The sequence below is a fragment of the Hylaeus volcanicus genome, chromosome 4 (assembly GCF_026283585.1).
Source record: "Hylaeus volcanicus isolate JK05 chromosome 4, UHH_iyHylVolc1.0_haploid, whole genome shotgun sequence".
Taxonomy (NCBI): Eukaryota; Metazoa; Arthropoda; class Insecta; order Hymenoptera; family Colletidae; genus Hylaeus; species Hylaeus volcanicus.
Window position 1 is genome coordinate 12,393,533 of NC_071979.1, and position 18,805 is coordinate 12,412,337.

The following is an 18,805-nucleotide window of genomic DNA, read 5'->3' on the forward strand; positions in this document are numbered from 1 at the left end:
GGTGAGTCAATATTGATACCAGCAATGTACATATATAAAAAGTATCGTCTGTTTTTTCGAATTGAACAAATGCAGCAAGTAAGTAGGCAACTAACAGTACAGTTAACTCTTTGGAGTGCACGATGGAGGGCACGAAAGGAAAAGAAAACACGCTGCACAGAATTACAATCTCTCTAATTAGTCTCCTCCAAAATTAGTGTAAAACATCGATAACATGTTTTTTTTTATTACTATTATAAAATAATTTACTAGCTCCTTACACAGTTTTAAGAAATATAACAACAGCATTTACCCTTATGAAAAATAAAAATTTATTGTATTACGAAATTTGTCGATCTTAATTACAACGGGGTAAAAAACTTAACAATGCATTTTGATTTGAATAAATTTCTATCATCACTTGTTCAACATTTATTGTTAACCCTCCGAGGTCAGACGTTCTGGACATGACGAGGCCGGTCACAGGAGGTCCCAATGACCCCAGCGACGTTTAAACGACTGCCACGTTGTCAGTATCGTTCCGAACGACTCATAAAAATTCAGGATATTAATTTGAACCTTTCAGAATGAGAATATCGTGGCAACAAATTTTTATCAAATTTTAAAAATGATGACAAAAATCAGCAAGGGGGCAATGCGTAAAGAAAAAAAGACATTTTTTACTAAAAGAATCATAACTCTGACAATGTTTACTATGTTTTCATAAAATTAATAACTTATAGTAATTGTATTTTAAAGTTGCGCTTGGGGTCATTTTGATCCCGGGTGATCGCGAAGGGTTAATTCATGCCATTGCGACCTGAACGAAAAATTTTAATTAAAATATTAAATTGTGGTATTATGAAAAATTCAATTTTTCGAGGCGAGTAAAAAAATATCTATGCATGAAAAAGTAAGGAAAAGGTGGTACATGTAGTTTGTAACCCATCTAACTCCTTTGTGCTCGCGACCCCTCCTAACTGTTCAGTATGTCTCTATAGCGGCATCTGCTCGCCAATTTTTTTGAAACTTTTCATACGTATGGAACATCGGAAAACATGGGACTCGTATTTTTTTGTTGCACCGTTTTCATATTTAGAAGTCGAAACGACTCCTCGAAATTCACACGAAAAGGTAGATACACAATTTCCTATCCTATTTTTAATATAATGAATATTATAACATTGTGTTGAATAAAACTTGATATAAACTTGATTCAATTCATAACTTACTGTATTCCTTTTCTATTCTATTATTATAATATAATGGATATTATAACACAATGTTGAATAAAACTTGATATAAACTTAATTCACTTCACAACTTATTAAATACATAACGTTATTGTCAACACTTACCCTTATCAGAGGGTAAATCATCCCTAATCATTTGGCTTTTTTCGAAGCATACATTTTTCCTTTCAAACGACTTCCATGTAACTAGGTGTTACAATCTTACCTCGCTTCGTGTGTAAGGAATACAAAAAACTAAACATAGAGAATCCTTGTTTTTACTGTTTATTCAGGGAAAAAAGAAAAGAAAGAATAGTGCAGTTTATAAAAGAAAATTGAACAGAACAGAATAATACAGACCACATATTTTGCAATACAGAACAAAGGGGAAGAACAAAAAAAGGCATGCACATCGCACACACCAAACTCGCGCATTCATCTGCGCATAAACGCGATTTTTACCACATTAAAGAAAAAAAAAAGCACAATAAAATAATTACATCTCAACACTAGGTATACAAGATTTCTTGGAGGCCTCGATTCCAAATCTGAACTAAAAATTTAGAAATTCAACATGACGGAGTCAATATGCCGAATCAAAATGAACAAAGCAAGCTGATCACACATGTTCTTAGTGTTAATCGATCTTTTAACTATTGGCCCGCTTCAATGATGCGTTTCTATAAATAACAATCTGCTCAGAAATTAAGAATCATCAATTTATTATAAAATGATATTAGAATTATAATTGTGTACCTCATGATAGGGTGCTTCTTTCAAAAAATCAACATCGTACAAGCGTAGATCGAGCAATGGAACGTTAGGGTAAAGTTATAGGTAAATGGATATTGTACGTCATTAAGCGATTCTCAGAATTGAAAGAAAGCTTATTACATTTCCTTTGATGATAGAATGTTAGGGGTACAAGTCTGTACGTTATTGTTTCGAGACAATATTTCGTAGAACAATGCAGCCAGTGATCGGATTGAATAACAAACGTTTGTTTCATCGAGTACTGCGTAAATGGATCACGTATCGATCGAGTATATTATTCTCATATCCTAATATAATATTCAGATTTTAACATTTAAGGGGAGAAGCCCATCTAAGACAGTCCGAAAAAGGGAGTATATTTATAAATTTTTTGGGTACAAACGAACAATTATTTGGTAACAAGTTTCAGCCTATTCGAAAGAACGTTTCTTAGTGTATTTGTCGGAATTTTTTGATTAAAAAATATCTTAAATTAACAAAGTTACCACATTGTATATACGTTGGTTGTTTGATACTATACTCTTCTACACACACCCTGTATAAATCGTTACCAATTTGAATTCTTCACGTGATAAATAAAAATCGTAGATGTACAAAGTATTAATAAAGTAATTTCAAATCTTGTTTTCTTTTTTTACATTTTATTCACCACGCTTTTAGTCAGATGACGTAGGTTGATTTTTAAAATTAATCACAAGAAAATGCTGCATCGAATCGCCATTTTTAAAAAGAATTTTAAAAACTTCATTTTTGAAATGAAAAGTTGAGGGAATACGAATAGCTTCGTTACTTGCTGTACGTCGTCAAAACTTTTTTAAGAGCGACTCGAAGTACTCGAGGTTGGACTTATAATTAACACGTTGACTAACAGACTAAAACTCCTGAAAATGTCTACGAAGTTAAAATTTTATCTCGAGACTCTTGAAGATTAGGTAATGTAACATTTTTCGTAGTATTTAATTTGTTAAGCTATTTAATTCACAACTCATATCCAAATTTATTTTCATATCGAGTTTCATTGTCGTCTGACTCTTGGAATTAATATTTTAAATTTGTTACTGGAAAGTCCTGTACGTTGGCTAATTTAACATTTGTCGTAATATTTAATTTTTTGAACTATTTAATTCACAAATCCGATCCAAATTTATTTTCATTATCGAGCCACTCTTGGAATAAATTTGTTTAATTTGTTACTGAAAAGTCCTGTCACCCATTTCTGGGAGACGCGGAGACCAACGTGTTAATCTCGTCATATTCTGAAGTAGCAGGATAGTGCACCATCTGTTGCACAATGTCACGAAGCCCTTACGAGTACTTTCTTATTATTATTAGACTACTAAACTATATTTTAAAAAAGACAATGTCTCGCGAGATGTATGAAAATTTTATTTATATTTCTTGCACCACTGTCTCATTATCTTGGAGAAGTGCCAGAACAATATTGTCCACTGTTGACCATCTTTTCATTTATAGATGAATTTGACACTATGTAGGTAGCTATGTATATGGATCGACCAGACTAAGTTTCTCGCTCATTAAATAGTAATGAGAGAATTTGTCTATTTCCTTCAAAAGTCTATCACAAGCTATCACAAGAAGGAGCACAACCGTTGTTGCTGTGCAAATAAAATTTTTAATCATAGATATAAGTAAAATATATTATTATAGATAGCGTGAATATAATTTAATTAGATATTTTATGTCTTTGTTCAGGATGAATAATTATAATATGCAGTGCATTCGATATTACTAATTATTTATTAGAATACTATTAATTTGATGAATAGTATCTATTATATAATTTATTTACAATATAAAATATACATACTTTCGGCACTAATATCTATTGCATGTAATACATTTAATCGTTTGCGTTCAAGTGGCGCCTCTAGGGCGACATGTAATTTAAAAGTGATTTTTGAACGTACAATTTCAATTGTACGTATATCAAAATACAGCCAATTATTAATTGAAATAATATACATTGATTCATGAATGTTTTTAGATACTTCTTTTCGAAGCAAAGTTATTGGTTTTGCAGAAATTTATTATAAAACGGACTCGATTTGATTCTATAGAAAAATGCCTCGAGCGCAAAATTACCGAGAGAAGTATTCAATTAAATTGTTTAAATTTCTGATGCCTAATTCTGATTCAACAATGCTGTACTCACTTTATGACGTGAAATGAATTAAAGAAATATAATATTATAACAAGAGGTATTATATTACCTTTCTGTAATTCATTGACGTTCAAAGAACGCGACGATAATGGATAAATACCTGTATAAGCGTTCAAGAATGATTCATCGTTAACAGATTAACTTAATCCAACTTGATCGTTTCGATAAGAGTCTGAAAATATTTCAATGAGATAAAGAGAAAGATGCAAGTTTGCTCCGTTGGCTATATATGAATCTATAAATATTTTCCATAAAACGGTCAAACAAGATAAAAATTACATAAACATTATTTTAACAGATTCGATAAGCGATCGAGCGATCGATGGCCGATACAGTCTTCCTCCATTCATTCGCAGATTGGCAATGATTCGACTGTTTGAATCACAAGAATAGTGCGTGATTTTTAGCGACGAAAATAGTATCGAATCATATTAAATGGTACATGTATCGCGTTGCAGTATGACTTAACTAAACTAAACTTTAACGACGATAGGTCACCGTGCTGACGATAGGTTCAGTCATTGAATTTTCTTATCCAATAACGCATTTTCTTATTTCATCGGTTTCACAGCGCTGTTATATCGTATCGCGAATTAATTCTACGTTTTTAATTTTCTTATATTTGAGTGTCAACACACTTGGCGGTCTCGTAAATTCTTGTAGTCAAAATAAGTTTCTTTCAGTCTCACTTATTAAGTTTTGCTCATATCTATTTGCATAATTTCAACAATAGATTGTCGTTGTTCTATTAATTACTCCTTTTAGAATAAAAATATACACCAAACATATTTAGAACGATTCTCGTTCCGAATAATTCGTTCCTACGAAATATAAATAATTTTGCGCGTTTTATTTAATTCAACTATAAATAAGGCCAGCCTTGATAACACGCTTCTCTAGTCGTAAACAATTAGTTTAGGAGCATTGGTAAACAACAATAAAAATGCGTTTGCAAGCGATAAAAGTATATTCTTGTTAGTAAGATGGAAATAGGTACCTATCGGTATAAATACGTAACGAATGAAATTCTTTTTATTCTTAAACGGTTGCGTTTTATATTTTTTCTAGATACAGAGATGGATCTGTGCGACTTCGAAATCCAAACATCGAGCTCATGGATCAAGACATACTGTATCATCTCGCTCTAGGTAGCGGTTCCCACGATCTCGTGGAGATGTTCGGTGACGTCAAGGTAAATAAAAGTAGTACTTTTCTTACGTGCCTTGATTTCCCTCTCATATTCATCTATTCCTCAAACTTTTCCACCGATGTTTTTTTTGTTATTCACGGCATGGATAAATGATAAACGAGTAAAATTTTATAGTTAGCTTGCACAGAAAAAATATACCGCTATTAATATTTATACGCACTGCGCCAATGTATTAACGAATACACTTTTCTGTCTCCTTTTACACTTTTACTTTCAACGCACTCGCGACTGCCAGATATTTCACGTATCTAACACCGAGTACTGACGAGAATAATAAAATTCTGAAGCTGGACATCGCAAATTTGTATCGTTAGGGCGAAGTTAAAAATTACAAAATATGTTCTGAAATATCAACGTTGTATATATGTAGTGTATAAAATAACAAGATTTTCGTAATTTAGTATAGAAACCAGGAATTTGAAGCGACGTGAATTCACGTCAGCGGTCGCGAATATGTTAATTACACTTTTCTTGTCTTGTTCTTTATTTTATAAGAGTACGTAGTCTGTTTTACATCGATTATCATTAGTAGACTGCGGATCTTCATGAATTTATAAGAAATTTTAATGTGCAAGAACCTACAAAATACAAACAAAAAGTAAAGTTCGTGTTATAATATTTGCAGAATAAAATAAATTCCTATATAGATTTCACTTTTGTAGGCACGTTCGCAAAGATTTTATACTGCATAAAGATCCGCAGTCTAATCATTAGTATCGTACTTATTGGTCCAGTCTTGCTTGTTACAATTCACTTCAATCTTGCACATATGTATGTGTTTTTTTCATCACTTTTACATTGTTTTACATCTATCCTTAAATTCGTATATTACCATGCTTTATATTATTTCTTAACTTACATTACATTCATTTACGTGTCAATTGGGGCTCACTGCCCTCTCTATTATAGCTACGGTACCTCGCGATCGCTAAGTCCGTACTGTAGAACCGTGTGAAGTTGGCCCCCAATATTAAAAATTTTTAAATTTTCTTTTCGCAAACGTTTGTCCATCGTTTGTCCATCAATGCCCCCTTTGGAATTTTCGTTTGTCCCTTTTTAGTTTAAAAATTATAAACAATTCAATTGGGGGGGGGGCCCCGCCAGCTAAAAAGGGAGCAAACGAAAATTCCAACAGGACATTGATTGATTAAGGGTGTCGCCCCGTGTGACAGCCGTTTTTTTAAGATTTTGTTCAGAACTTTTTATAGCGAAATGAAAAAACACAGAGTTTCCAAATTTTTACTATATATTTATTCAGCTTTTAATTGTAACTTTGAATTTTTTTAAGCAAAAATATAATGTGGATCGCGAGATTTATCGCTCGTATGGTACCCATGTAAAAAAAGAGTAGGTGAACGGCGCGGCGTCCATGATCCCGGCAGACTGGCTAATGTCAAGTAAAAAAAACAAATTGCATGTTAATCTGTAGATGAATGGCTATCGTCGGAACTAGGATTTTTTAAAAATCTTGAAAATTCAATTTTTTATATGCTTTTAGACATTAAGACCCAAAATTTCATGATATTTTACGACTACTTATTTATGAAAAAAGAAAAACGGTTCGATACATATAGTAAAAATTTGAAAGCTCTGTGTTTTTTCATTTCGCTATAAAAGAATTCCGTAAAAACCTTATAAAAAAACGACCGTCACACAGGATGACTCATTTACAACATTCAAAATTTTCTTTTTCCAAAGGATTGACCATCGTTTGTCCATCAATCCCTCGTCAAAATTTTCGTTTGCTCCTTTTTAGTTTAAAAATTACAAGTAATTTGAGGGAGAGGGGGGGGGGGGGGCAAAAAAGGGGCAAACGAAAGTTCCAAGGGGCATTGATTGATTTAAACATTCAAAATTTCCTTTTTCCAAAGGATTGTCTATCGTTTGTCCATCAATGCCCCGTTGGAATTTTTGTTTGCCCCTTTTTAGTTTAAAAATTACAAACAATTCAATTTGGGGGGAGGGGATGGGGGACAACTGAAATGTTTGCAAAAAGAAAATTTTGAATTTTTTAATATTGGAGGGCCAACATCACACGGCTGTACTGTAACTACAATAAAACATATCTACAACCCAGAGCACACTAATGATTAACGCGTTGACTGACAGAGTAAAACTCGTGAAAATGTCTACAAAGTTAAAATATTGTCTCGAGACTATTGAAGATTGGCTAATTTAACATTTGTCGTAGTATTTCATTTTTTGAACTAATCTAATTCACAAATACGATCGAAATTTATTTTCATTATCGAGTCACTCTTGGAATTAATTTTTTTAATTTGTTACTGAAAAGTCCTTTCACCCATTTCTGGGAGACGCGGAGACCAACGTGTTAATCTCGTCGTATGCTGGAGTAGTAGGGTAGTGCACTATCTGTTGCACAATGTCACGAAGCCCTTACGAGTACTTTCTTCTTCTTATTAGACTACTAAACTATATTTGAAAAAAGTACAGTGTCTCGCGAGATGTATGAAAATTTTATTTATATTCCTCGCTAAATTCACGAATCCTATCCAGACCTATTTTCATTATCATCTCAGCAACGAAATTAATTTTTGTAGGTCCTTGATGAAAAGTCTTGTCACCCATTGCTGGATGAACTGGTGACTAACGCGTTAAAAATGTTTTCAGTCGTTCTGTTCTGTTCTGTTTTCCTACTGTATTACGTTAGTTATCGTCACTATTCGGTTGTGATAAACAACCAAACAATTAAGTAAGTGGCAATGAATTTTCAACGATGGTGGGATATCAGAATTTAGGTGAATCAGAATATCAGTTGAATCATATTAGTTGAATATCAGAATTACTCGAACATAGATTCTCTGATAGATACGAAGTTTCTCAGGCTAGATAAGTTCAAACTAAACGGTTACTTTTTGTGAAAACGTGACTAGAAATACGTATTTAATTCTGTTGTTGTCCATTTTAATTGTTACAGTTCGTGTGCATGGGTGGAACACCAAAACGCATGGAGCAATTCGCTAATTACATAATGAAGGAAATAGGTCACAAGCTTCCAGCTGGAACGACGCTACTCGACATTAGCCAGTATTCGTACCGGTACTCCATGTATAAGGTCGGACCGGTGCTTTCCATTAGTGTAAGTATACCATTAATATTCGTAGAAAAAATCTGCTTTTCAAATAATCCATAGTAAACGCGTTGCTTTATTCCCAAATCTTACGCATTGGAATTTGAATTAAATAAAATGTTTCAATAAAATTAGCATAGTCCCATTTAAAATAATTTATTTAGCAAATTAATACCATTTTGCATCTTTCTCATTTCCGAACAGTCTTTGCTTTTTCTACGATTTCCAATTGGTCATCAACTTATTTAAGTTAGTCGGTTAATTCGTTCGTATTGTACGAAGAAAGATCATTCTCAAGTTAAGGAGAATGCGATATCGTGATTAACCTTTCTCGATCCAACAGTCTTGTTAATTGACAAATTAAATGTGTCTTCTTCCCACTAAAATTTATAAATGTTTATCATTTTAATTTTATTCATTCATTTCGTTAATTTTGTTTACATTAGCACGCATAAAACTTGAACTGACATCGAGTTGCGATGGTTACTATGTTTGTCAGTGAATCAATTACACAGAAAACTTTCAAACGACCTACAGAAGTTAAAAGTGAGATATATATATTTTTTATCGCATTTGTGTGTGTGTTCAATCAAAAGCAGTTTGATCAAAAATTCAATTTTCATCATCGTTCAAACTGGCGTTCAATTAGCTTTGAAGGCAATGAGAGCGTTGAACGAACCGTTGAGAGTTGTTTTTTAGCCGTTCAAAGTTCAAGACTTTCAACTAAATTTACCTGATGAGCAATATTCTGGAACTTTTTATAGTGTTTTTTGTACAATCGTTTATCCTCTGCATATTTCAACGTTTAACAGTTTCATTAATCTTTTGACCATCTTTTGCAAGTATCCGAAGCTCCTTTATGCAACGTATTATCATAATCAAAATTAATTTAGATACTCCTTTCTGTAATTTTTATTATAATTTAACAGACCTTTGAACCAGAGATGGGCAAAAATCTTGTCTAGATGAAAATTTCGAGCAACAAATAATAAACAAGCAACTTTGTATTCGTTAATTGTTAAATAAACATCAAAAATTTAGGATGTTTACTAAAAAAGTTGTATGATGCACAATGAAATTTTATTTCACAATAAAAATTTATTCGTCTCCTTTCCCTTCGAATAAAATGTTGCTCATCTTTGGTGTAAAGTTAAGGTCTAGCGATAATATTATTATAAACTTCCGTTACATACATCACGCCGCTATTTATAACAATGTAACCTTGCAATGTTATTGAATTCTACACGAGCAAAAAAAATCCCTACACTCTTCTTGTACTATCTCAAAACGTTTTTCGCCATTTTTAAATTTACTATAAACTTTCGTTCGGTTATTTGAAGATTAGAACGCTTAGAAACGATTCTTACAAGATTCCTGCTCACCGTTAATTGATCCCATTATCGTACTGTCCATTGTAACATTTGCGAAAAAGTCAATAACCATTGTTACACAGAAAAATTGTAAAAATATAAAACGTGCATGGAGAAAAGGCAAGGTATCATAAATAGTTTTAATCTGTTGAGTCTGTTAGATTTGTCACATACTTCATTAAATTTCTAAATTCTCCGTGCATTTTTTTTTCTTTAATAGTGGACAACGAGAATAATACAATGTATTAAAGTATCGAAAATGATCCAATTTCGTTGAAAAAAATTAGAATATCGTGTCGACTTCAATCAAACGATGTAAAATATATATTAACGCAATATCATGTACAATTTAGCATACACTCGAAGGTAAAAAAACATCTGACATTCCGCGATAATCATATACTTCCACGTTTCACGCGTTTTTTTACGCACCAGTTACTCGACTCGTCGACCAAACTATTTTTTCATCGTCACTTTTTGTGCAAATCAGGCGTATAACGCGATAACGCGTCGAGCGACGCGGAAATATAAAATGAGCTTACGTCGTCATTGGGAACTCATCTTCGGAAATGGTGTGCAAGGCTGCTGCGATATTTTGTTTCACAATGACTGGACACCAAAGCTCGGACAATAAACTTTCAGGAATTTTCAAGAAAACCAAACTGTCTTGCAAGCAATGTTGAATATTCATTGGAAAACGAAATAAAATTCTTACCCATTAATTTTCGACATTTTACGATCATCCTCGCATGTAAACACAGAAAATCATATATATACATACATATATATTTTTTGAATAAAACATAGGACAAATCAAATTAGTAGGGAAACCGTTTTGAAAACAAGCTTGCTGGTTTAAAATAAATAAACTTCAATATGAGTGCAAACAGCTTTTAGAATAAGCAGAATGTCTACTATCAATTACAAGTTAAATACAATCAAATATAATCAAATACAAGTTTCTTTCGCTACTTGCATTCAGTTGCTTTGTGTGGCAGTGTTTATATAAATAGACAATCTTATCTCCTAGAATACAACTACTATAATAATATACAAATCACTATAGATATATATTTTTAAATAATACGTAGGTCAAATCAAATTAGTAGGGAAGACATTTTGAAAACAGGCTTGCAAGTTTAAAATAAATAAACTTCAATATGAGTGCAAACAGTTTTTAGAATAAGTAGAATGTCTACTATCAATTTACACTCTACTTAAGTTAACTTATATGCGATAGTTATAAAATGAATATTGTACAGATTAAAAATTGTATTAGGTTGTCCCACAAGTTTCTTTCGCTATTTGCATTCAGCTGGTTTGTGTGACAGTGTTTATATAAATAGACAATCTTATCTCCTAGAATACAACTAGTATAGTAGTATACAAATCACTAATGGAACATAAAACATAAAATATTGTGTACCTATTATTTACTAAAGAAACGAAAGAAACTTTTAAGACAACTCAATACTTATAACCTTTATATTTATCGTATATTTGTGGTTTACCAATTAAATCGCCAATTTTATTTGTATGCACATTAAAAACTGTATTGTCTTTTTATATTTTATAAAATAATGGTATATGCTCTCGTCTACTACAATGACTTTTAAATATTATAAGCAAGATGGATACTGTCGTTTCTTTAGGAAATATTAGTAACTGCGACATACCACTGTCCTACTTTAAGGAATTTGTTTATATTCGATATGTTAATTGATGCGATCCTTTATGGAATATGCATGAGAAAATGGAACGTTCATGTTTTCTGTTTAGCATGGAATGGGCATTCCATCGGTTGGAATTCTCCTCCACGAGATCATCAAACTGATGTACCACGCGAAGGTGAAGGATCCAGTATTCTTTAGGATCGGGACTTGCGGTGGAATCGGCCTTGAAGGCGGTACAGTCGTAATTTCCGAGGAAGCAGTCGATGGAATGCTGAAACCATACTTGGAACTGGTAAGAGATTCTTCTTGAAGTTATAAAACGTCCAGAGTAGGAAAAATTAGCTGTTTGATTATTTTTATACCTTTCATGCAGACGTCAAATGGTAGGCAAACAAGACGTAAATGTCAGAAGAAACTCTTTCGCCACTTTTTTAAATATAAATAAATAAGAATAACATTATTTTGACACTGATGCACTTGGTGTAAAAAGAGTTTACAGTTAAGCTACACCTATAACATTTTTAATTTTTGTTTTTGTCGTTGATGGTTTGAGAAAAATGAATTTGATATCTAAATAAGAACTGCCGATAGGCACGCTAAGTTCAAATAAATAATAATAATTGTATCGTATTAAATATAAATCCGAGTATTATTTTTCAATCATTGTTCAGGATTATATTCCTCTGTTGCACTATGCTTTACAAATTTATTGTATTGTGTGTAAAGAAAGAAGAAAATAATTTATCATCTAGTTGACAGTTATAGTACAGACAATCTATATACATATTATACATTAATAATAGTAATAATAAATGAACGGCTTGTGTAGCGAGGCCAGAGATAAATTGGAGTTTTAATGAATACACATGACACATAGATTACTAATTGTATTTCCACCATCGTTTTGTGCTATGTCATTGATCTTGCGGTTTGGATAAAACGAAGTTGAGTGTAAATATATTCTTCATTCGTTTTGAAATTCGATTTTATTTTGGTCTCCATCGAGCATCATTGAATTATACCTTATATTGAAATGACAAATGTTTCGAGGTATCATAAAACTTGTCTGCTTCGTAAATAAAAAATTATCGAAGGAACAAATTCATTTTGCAGCCTGTGCTCGGTAAACTGTTAAGAAGACCTGCAAAGCTTGATCGGCAGTTAGCTCGCGACTTGAAGGCTCTGGCGCACCGAGATGATCCTTACGACACTGTGATCGGTAAAACCATGTGCACTTATGACTTCTACGAAGGACAAGGCCGGCTGGACGGCGCGTTTTGCGAGTTTTCAGAAAACGACCGAATGGAGTATTTGGAGAAACTGCACAAGTCTGGAGTAATAAATATAGAGATGGAAAGTCTCTCGTTTGCGGCTCTCACGCATCATGCTGGCATCAAGTCAGCTGTTGTCTGCGTGACGCTGCTGGACCGATTTAGGGGCGATCAGGTATGTGGACTATAAGAAGAACACATTTATGTTTCCAATAATAAACATAAAACCAGTGACTTGTACTATTTTTTATGTCGAGTTACTTCTTAGCCAGGAAATTTGTACAATAACACAATAGAAACCATTTGTTAACTTGCAAATTTAAAACCAAGTGCTCCGTACTCGTTAGACATACAAATTATATAATAATACAATATGTGAAGGGGAGAAATCTATCTAAATTCGATATGTTAAATAAATAAAGGTCAGGTGTACATTGCAAGAATGAATAAAGTACTATAGTGTCCGAATATTAATACGAGTCACTGTAAGTAGTTTTAATTTGTTAAAACATTTTATCTTAGGTGGTCGCATACTGCATTAAGTTTGTACCTCTTCGGACATCTTATTTTTCTACCATTTTCCACCAGTCGATTCAAACATTATGTTAATTAATAATTTTACAAGAAAATCACACCAAACAGTACAATTGGTTGAACGATTTAAAAATAAATTTAAGGTTTTTATTGTGTACACAGGTGCTGGCACCAAAGGAAGTCCTGGATGAGTGGCAAATGAGACCACAACAGTTGATCGCTCGTTACATAACCAGATACCTTCAACGAAAAGGCCGCCTCTCCCTCGAAGGCCATGGATCGATGTGTGTCAAGAGTCCACGTCGGTTCAAGCTGGTGCAACAGGAATCGGAGAACTACGATTAAATTTACGATACGCCGAATACAGAATCGCAAGGAAGCCCCCTACGAGTCTTGATAGCGAAAGAATGTGCGCTGTGCGTCAGAATACGACGAAATCCTATTTACGGATTTGTATCGATGATTAGCTCACGGAACGGACCTCATTTTATTTGTTTATTTACATTGTAGTCACGTGAATTATATCGTGATTAGTCCTGATGGTTATATGTTTCAAAAAGACTTAGGTATCCTTACTATTGCAAATATTTAATCGCGGTCTACTCGTTAGAAGTCAAGGCACACGTATGCATTTGTGGTACCGCGGACAAGTGTTTTGAAATCAGTTGCACAAGGTAAAGTAAGAAAGAAGTTTTATTATTTTTTTTTCCGCGAAAAATGATTGTTATTTCGCATATATGTAAAGAGTAATTCTTTTCAAAGAGGCTACAAACATTTAATTTAATTTATCATATAAATTATAAGCGTGTTAAAACATAATGCTTGCTTCATATATGTACAGTAATATATTTAATTTGGAATATGATATTAAAGTCTTAAGTGTAATTTCGGTATATCTCAGAAAATGATTTCCAATTATTTATTCGTTTGCTTTTGTATAATTTTGTTTCTATAAATTCTCGAGACTATGTACCTATGTGTCATTATAGTATTTATAATATCGAAGTTCCTCTTATGTTTTATAATTATTGCGAAAAGAAGCTCAAAGGATTACAAACTTCACCCGTTTTATCATTACAATGTGGTGATCCAAGTACAAACCGGGCAACATATTTAAAAATGCGACTATCAGAGTGAGATACATTTTAAACGACCATACTTGGCCACATATCTATTACCCGTGTATTTCTGGAATATCTTATTTTAAACAGTAATTGCAGTTATATACGAAGCGTTCGTATATTCTTCGACCAAAAACGACCGTCATTATCTAAAAAATGAGAATGTCATGAAATTCTCAATAACTTTGTATGCGAAGCGTTTTACAATGGATCTATAAATAATCGATCGTAGACCCGAGTTGCTCGCAAATTGTGTTAATTTCGTGAAACCAAGTACCGTTGAACTTCGTTTCAGGAATGTATGAAACTTAATCGATAATATTAAAATTCTATGTATTGGTAGAGCTAAGTAGCCGAGTAGCACATTCCAAGTAGTTTAAGTAATAGCGTATGCTTTTGTTTAGCCTTCGTTTATGGTGTGATTGGGATTCGTGTACATGTATAACACGTATATTGCAACAATCGTACGAAATGCATCTCATATCTAAAACCGAGATTGGATTACGAATTTGCAAAGAAAATAATGATGCGGCTATGATATGGCGTTTACTCTTCTTCTCGAGCATTCCATTGTCCCAAAACTTTGTTTCAGTGCCAAAAAAATACATTTTGGAAAATAAGTCGGCTCAGTACAATCGACAGAATGTTCTTAATCCTATCTCAACGTTATAAGCCATCACAGTTTTATGGCCAATAAAATGTTAGAAATTGTTGGTTATAAACCAGTTACGTTACGATTCCCTCTTCGTGAAGAAAACAAAGCTGGACGTGATACTTTGTAAGAAAACTTAAGTAGACAAGTTAAAGTAGTTGACGTTATTAAGCGGTTTTGGGCTTCATTCGTAAGGATTCCATGTTATATATATATTTTTAAACCGTGCGTTTTTGTATCTTAATACTGTTTGTTGGTTAAATTGTATGTCGACTCTTGTTACGGAATAAAAGTAAGAACAGAAACCGATTAAACTCTTGATTATCGGATATTGAAACACGACTTTAAGCACAATTCTATAGTATAATAATGCATTGTTTATTGCTTCTATCGAAACGAGATATCTTACTTATTTCCTGAAAACAAGAGTTTATCATAACGTTGTCGTAGTATTACATAACTTTTATTGATTACGGAAATACATATGCTGTAAATTTTTGTTACTCGAATTACTAGAAAACGTTGAATCGTAACGATTTATTCACGCTCTTCGACGTAATGGAACAGCGAACACGAGGCATTATTATGTAAACAGTCTGACGTGGCTTATCAAATTTTTAATTGTATTTCCAGAAATACTATATTCTGTAAATGTGTTCAGAGATAAACATTGTACGCGGTTCGAACTGTTGAGCCATAACACGTATATGTTGAAACGTTTGACAAAAGTTCATTTTACACTCTTGCTATTAACGTTTTGAAAAGGTGTATGCAGTTTTTATGTAAATGCAAAATATTAAACGGCACGCGTGTCGATCCTTAAACGCGAGATTATTTTTAACGATTAATAAATGTGTATCGATCATGGTACTCGTTTTTACATGAATTCATTTATCGTTGCACTAAGAAAGATTCGATCTTTCCACTTGAATAATTGTTAGTAACCAGCTAGTAAAACAGTAATAATATGGAAAGGATTGTAAGTTACTTGCGAGGTATTTTTGTGCTGAAATGATATCACGTGCTTGTATATCGATGTTTGACATATGACATACCTATCACGCGGAACGCACAATTGGCTGTTTAATGTTTATTATATAACATTGCATAAAAGTTCATGGTAATTGTTAACAAACGTTGTTGGTGTTATAATGATAGTTCAGCCTTGAAGTTCCGCGCGACGGTTCTTCGGTATATTAATTATATTTTTGTGACTACCAATTCCCGTGTTGTATCGTGTTTACCGTAGTGTAGCTCAGGCATGTTCACGCTAATTCTAAGATCTGAAGTTTAGGCAACTCCCCCAATTCTGTCTGGTTATATCGCGTTTTGCGATACATATTGCAGATGGTCTAAACGTTTAAATAGAAATTACCAATAACGAATGAAATTAAACAGCTTTTCATCTGTTGAGCGTTAAATAAAATTCAGAATTTCAATTATACATTTAATTATAATTAAATGTATTCAATTCATTTCAATTACACGTTACATCAATCAAGTACAAAATTTATTTGTATATGCGTTCGATCGAATAAATTGGTATACCGTGTTTTTATTTTGCTATTTATTATTAACGAAAGTTGGTCCATCTCTGATTTCTTCATTTCTGGACAATGACACGTGAAAGGAAAACGCAATTCGCGCGAGGAACTCCACTAGCGAGCATGCCTGCTGTAGCTAGTAACATTATACAGTTGTACGATACTCCTTCGTTGAAGTTGTTGAAAGCCAAGTGTAAAATTACCTCCAAAAATTTACATTCTCTTCGAAGAATGAGTCGCAGAACTTGAAATCGAGTCTGTTTCAAAATTTACTCTCGTTCGGTCGTACCTTTTAAATGATCGCTAAAACTATCAGCCTAACTTAAATTAATCGAGGTAAAATATAAAATCACATCCAATATAACGTTTAGGTCTGTAAGAAAAGGGACGAAGCTTATCGCTTTTTGACATTCGAATCGATTTCAATCTTCTGAGAACAGCCTAAACTATACAGATACGTAATTTAAGAATAATCAAACTTGCAGAGTTCAAATTATCGTTACGTTCGATAGCGCAAAAATGTTATTTATGATAAAGATCGAGTATGTTCTTTTGATTTGTACGACATCGTTTCGCGCAGGAAAATTAAATTAAGTACTCGTAATTTTTAAAGGGACGGATCAGATCGATCGAGTAGTATGTACCAAGCCTTTTCGATTTGCCTACTTTAGAATTAGTAGATAAGCTGTTCAGTTTATGACGTTATCCTTACATTTTTATTTTCTATAAACAACGACATATCTGTGATGCGTATTAAGAAATTACGAGAAGTATTACAAGGAGAACCAAATATTGTTATACATACAAACGTACATGTATTCAATTTTAATGACTCTTCTCGGTTATATATACATGCCTATGTCGACGAATCGTCGATATTTATTACCTATTTATTGATATCGAACTATTCCATAAAATTCTTCACCGTTAATCTATATCCTTTAAATTATCTAATTACTATTTAACCAATGCAACATCGACGAGAACGATGTTTAGCGAATGTTCACCAATATTATTCAGCTATCGCTGTGCTCTCACTGTGAACCTATTTATTTATATGCAACACTATTTATGAAATACGTAATCTGTCTCTTCAGAAATCGTTTACTGTAACAGATGGATTATGTATAATGTTACTTATTGTGCACTATGTTTTAAAAGGACAATAAAAAGGGAATTAATACCATGCATTGCCTTATAACTTTGCCAGGTAAATTTTATCTTCATACGTAACGAAATGTTCTCATTTTTAAAGGATTACTTAATGAAAACAATTACGAAACAGTTTTAAAAGAAAACATAAAAAGTATCGACATATTATTTCATGTATACCACTTTCATTGGTAAGTATGATTTTACCTTTGAACGTATTTGTTGTTTGTGTATAAATTTATTCACTTCAAAAGTAAATATGGTCACATTTTGTACTAAATCATCAGGCTTTAATACAGTATTAATAAGATTTTCTAAAACAATTACTTCACATACAGCTTCGTGCAAATTTTCCTTTTAATTTTCCTTCATTTCCTGGTACATTTCCCTTTAATTTCACTCCATTTCTGTGACATTCCCCTTTAATTTCCATTCATTTCCTGGTACATTTCCCTTTAATTTCACTCCCTTTCGGTGACATATCCCTTTAATTTCCCTTCATGTCGTAATACAATTCCTCTTAAAGTTCCTTCTTCCCAATTTACAACGTTCTTGAAATTCGAGCGGAGCGAAGTTCAACAATGTTGCAAATCGCACATCTAAAAAATCAACAATATTGAAAATCGCACATCTCAAAGGTTCGACAATGTTGCAGATCGCAAATCTCAAAAGTTCAACAAAGTTGCATCTCAGAAGATCGGAACCGAGGCGATTTTCCCGATTTTGTCACTATTTGCCAAACTTCTGAGTTGCAACTTTGTTGTACTTTTGAGCGCTGCAACTTCGTTGAAGTCTAAGAGAACATATACGCAACATTGTTGAACATCGCCCGGCTCAAAAACTTCAACAAAGTTACAACGCTCAAAAGTACAATAAATTTGCATCTCAAAAGTTCGGAGCGGAGGCGATTTTCACGATTTTGTCACTATTTTCCGAACTTCTGAGTTGCCACTTTGTCGAACTTTTGAGCGCCGCAACTTTGTTGAAATTTTGAGAGAAAGCTTTGCAACATTGCTGGAA

General features: G+C 32.9%; 1 protein-coding gene across 2 annotated transcripts in view; it reads left to right on the top strand.

The window, feature by feature from the left end:
• LOC128874900 (uridine phosphorylase 1) overlaps positions 1 to 17,821 on the top strand; it is a 38,818-nt gene extending 20,997 nt beyond the window's left edge. For both annotated transcript variants that reach the window (XM_054120051.1, XM_054120050.1), the window contains exons 2-6: positions 5,236 to 5,359; positions 8,316 to 8,477; positions 11,618 to 11,803; positions 12,625 to 12,957; positions 13,479 to 17,821. In XM_054120051.1, coding sequence (XP_053976026.1) covers positions 5,236 to 5,359; positions 8,316 to 8,477; positions 11,618 to 11,803; positions 12,625 to 12,957; positions 13,479 to 13,661 — 988 coding nt within the window. In that variant the 3' untranslated portion in view covers positions 13,662 to 17,821. The remainder of the gene's footprint in view (positions 1 to 5,235; positions 5,360 to 8,315; positions 8,478 to 11,617; positions 11,804 to 12,624; positions 12,958 to 13,478) is intronic.
• Positions 17,822 to 18,805: the final 984 nt, after the last annotated feature.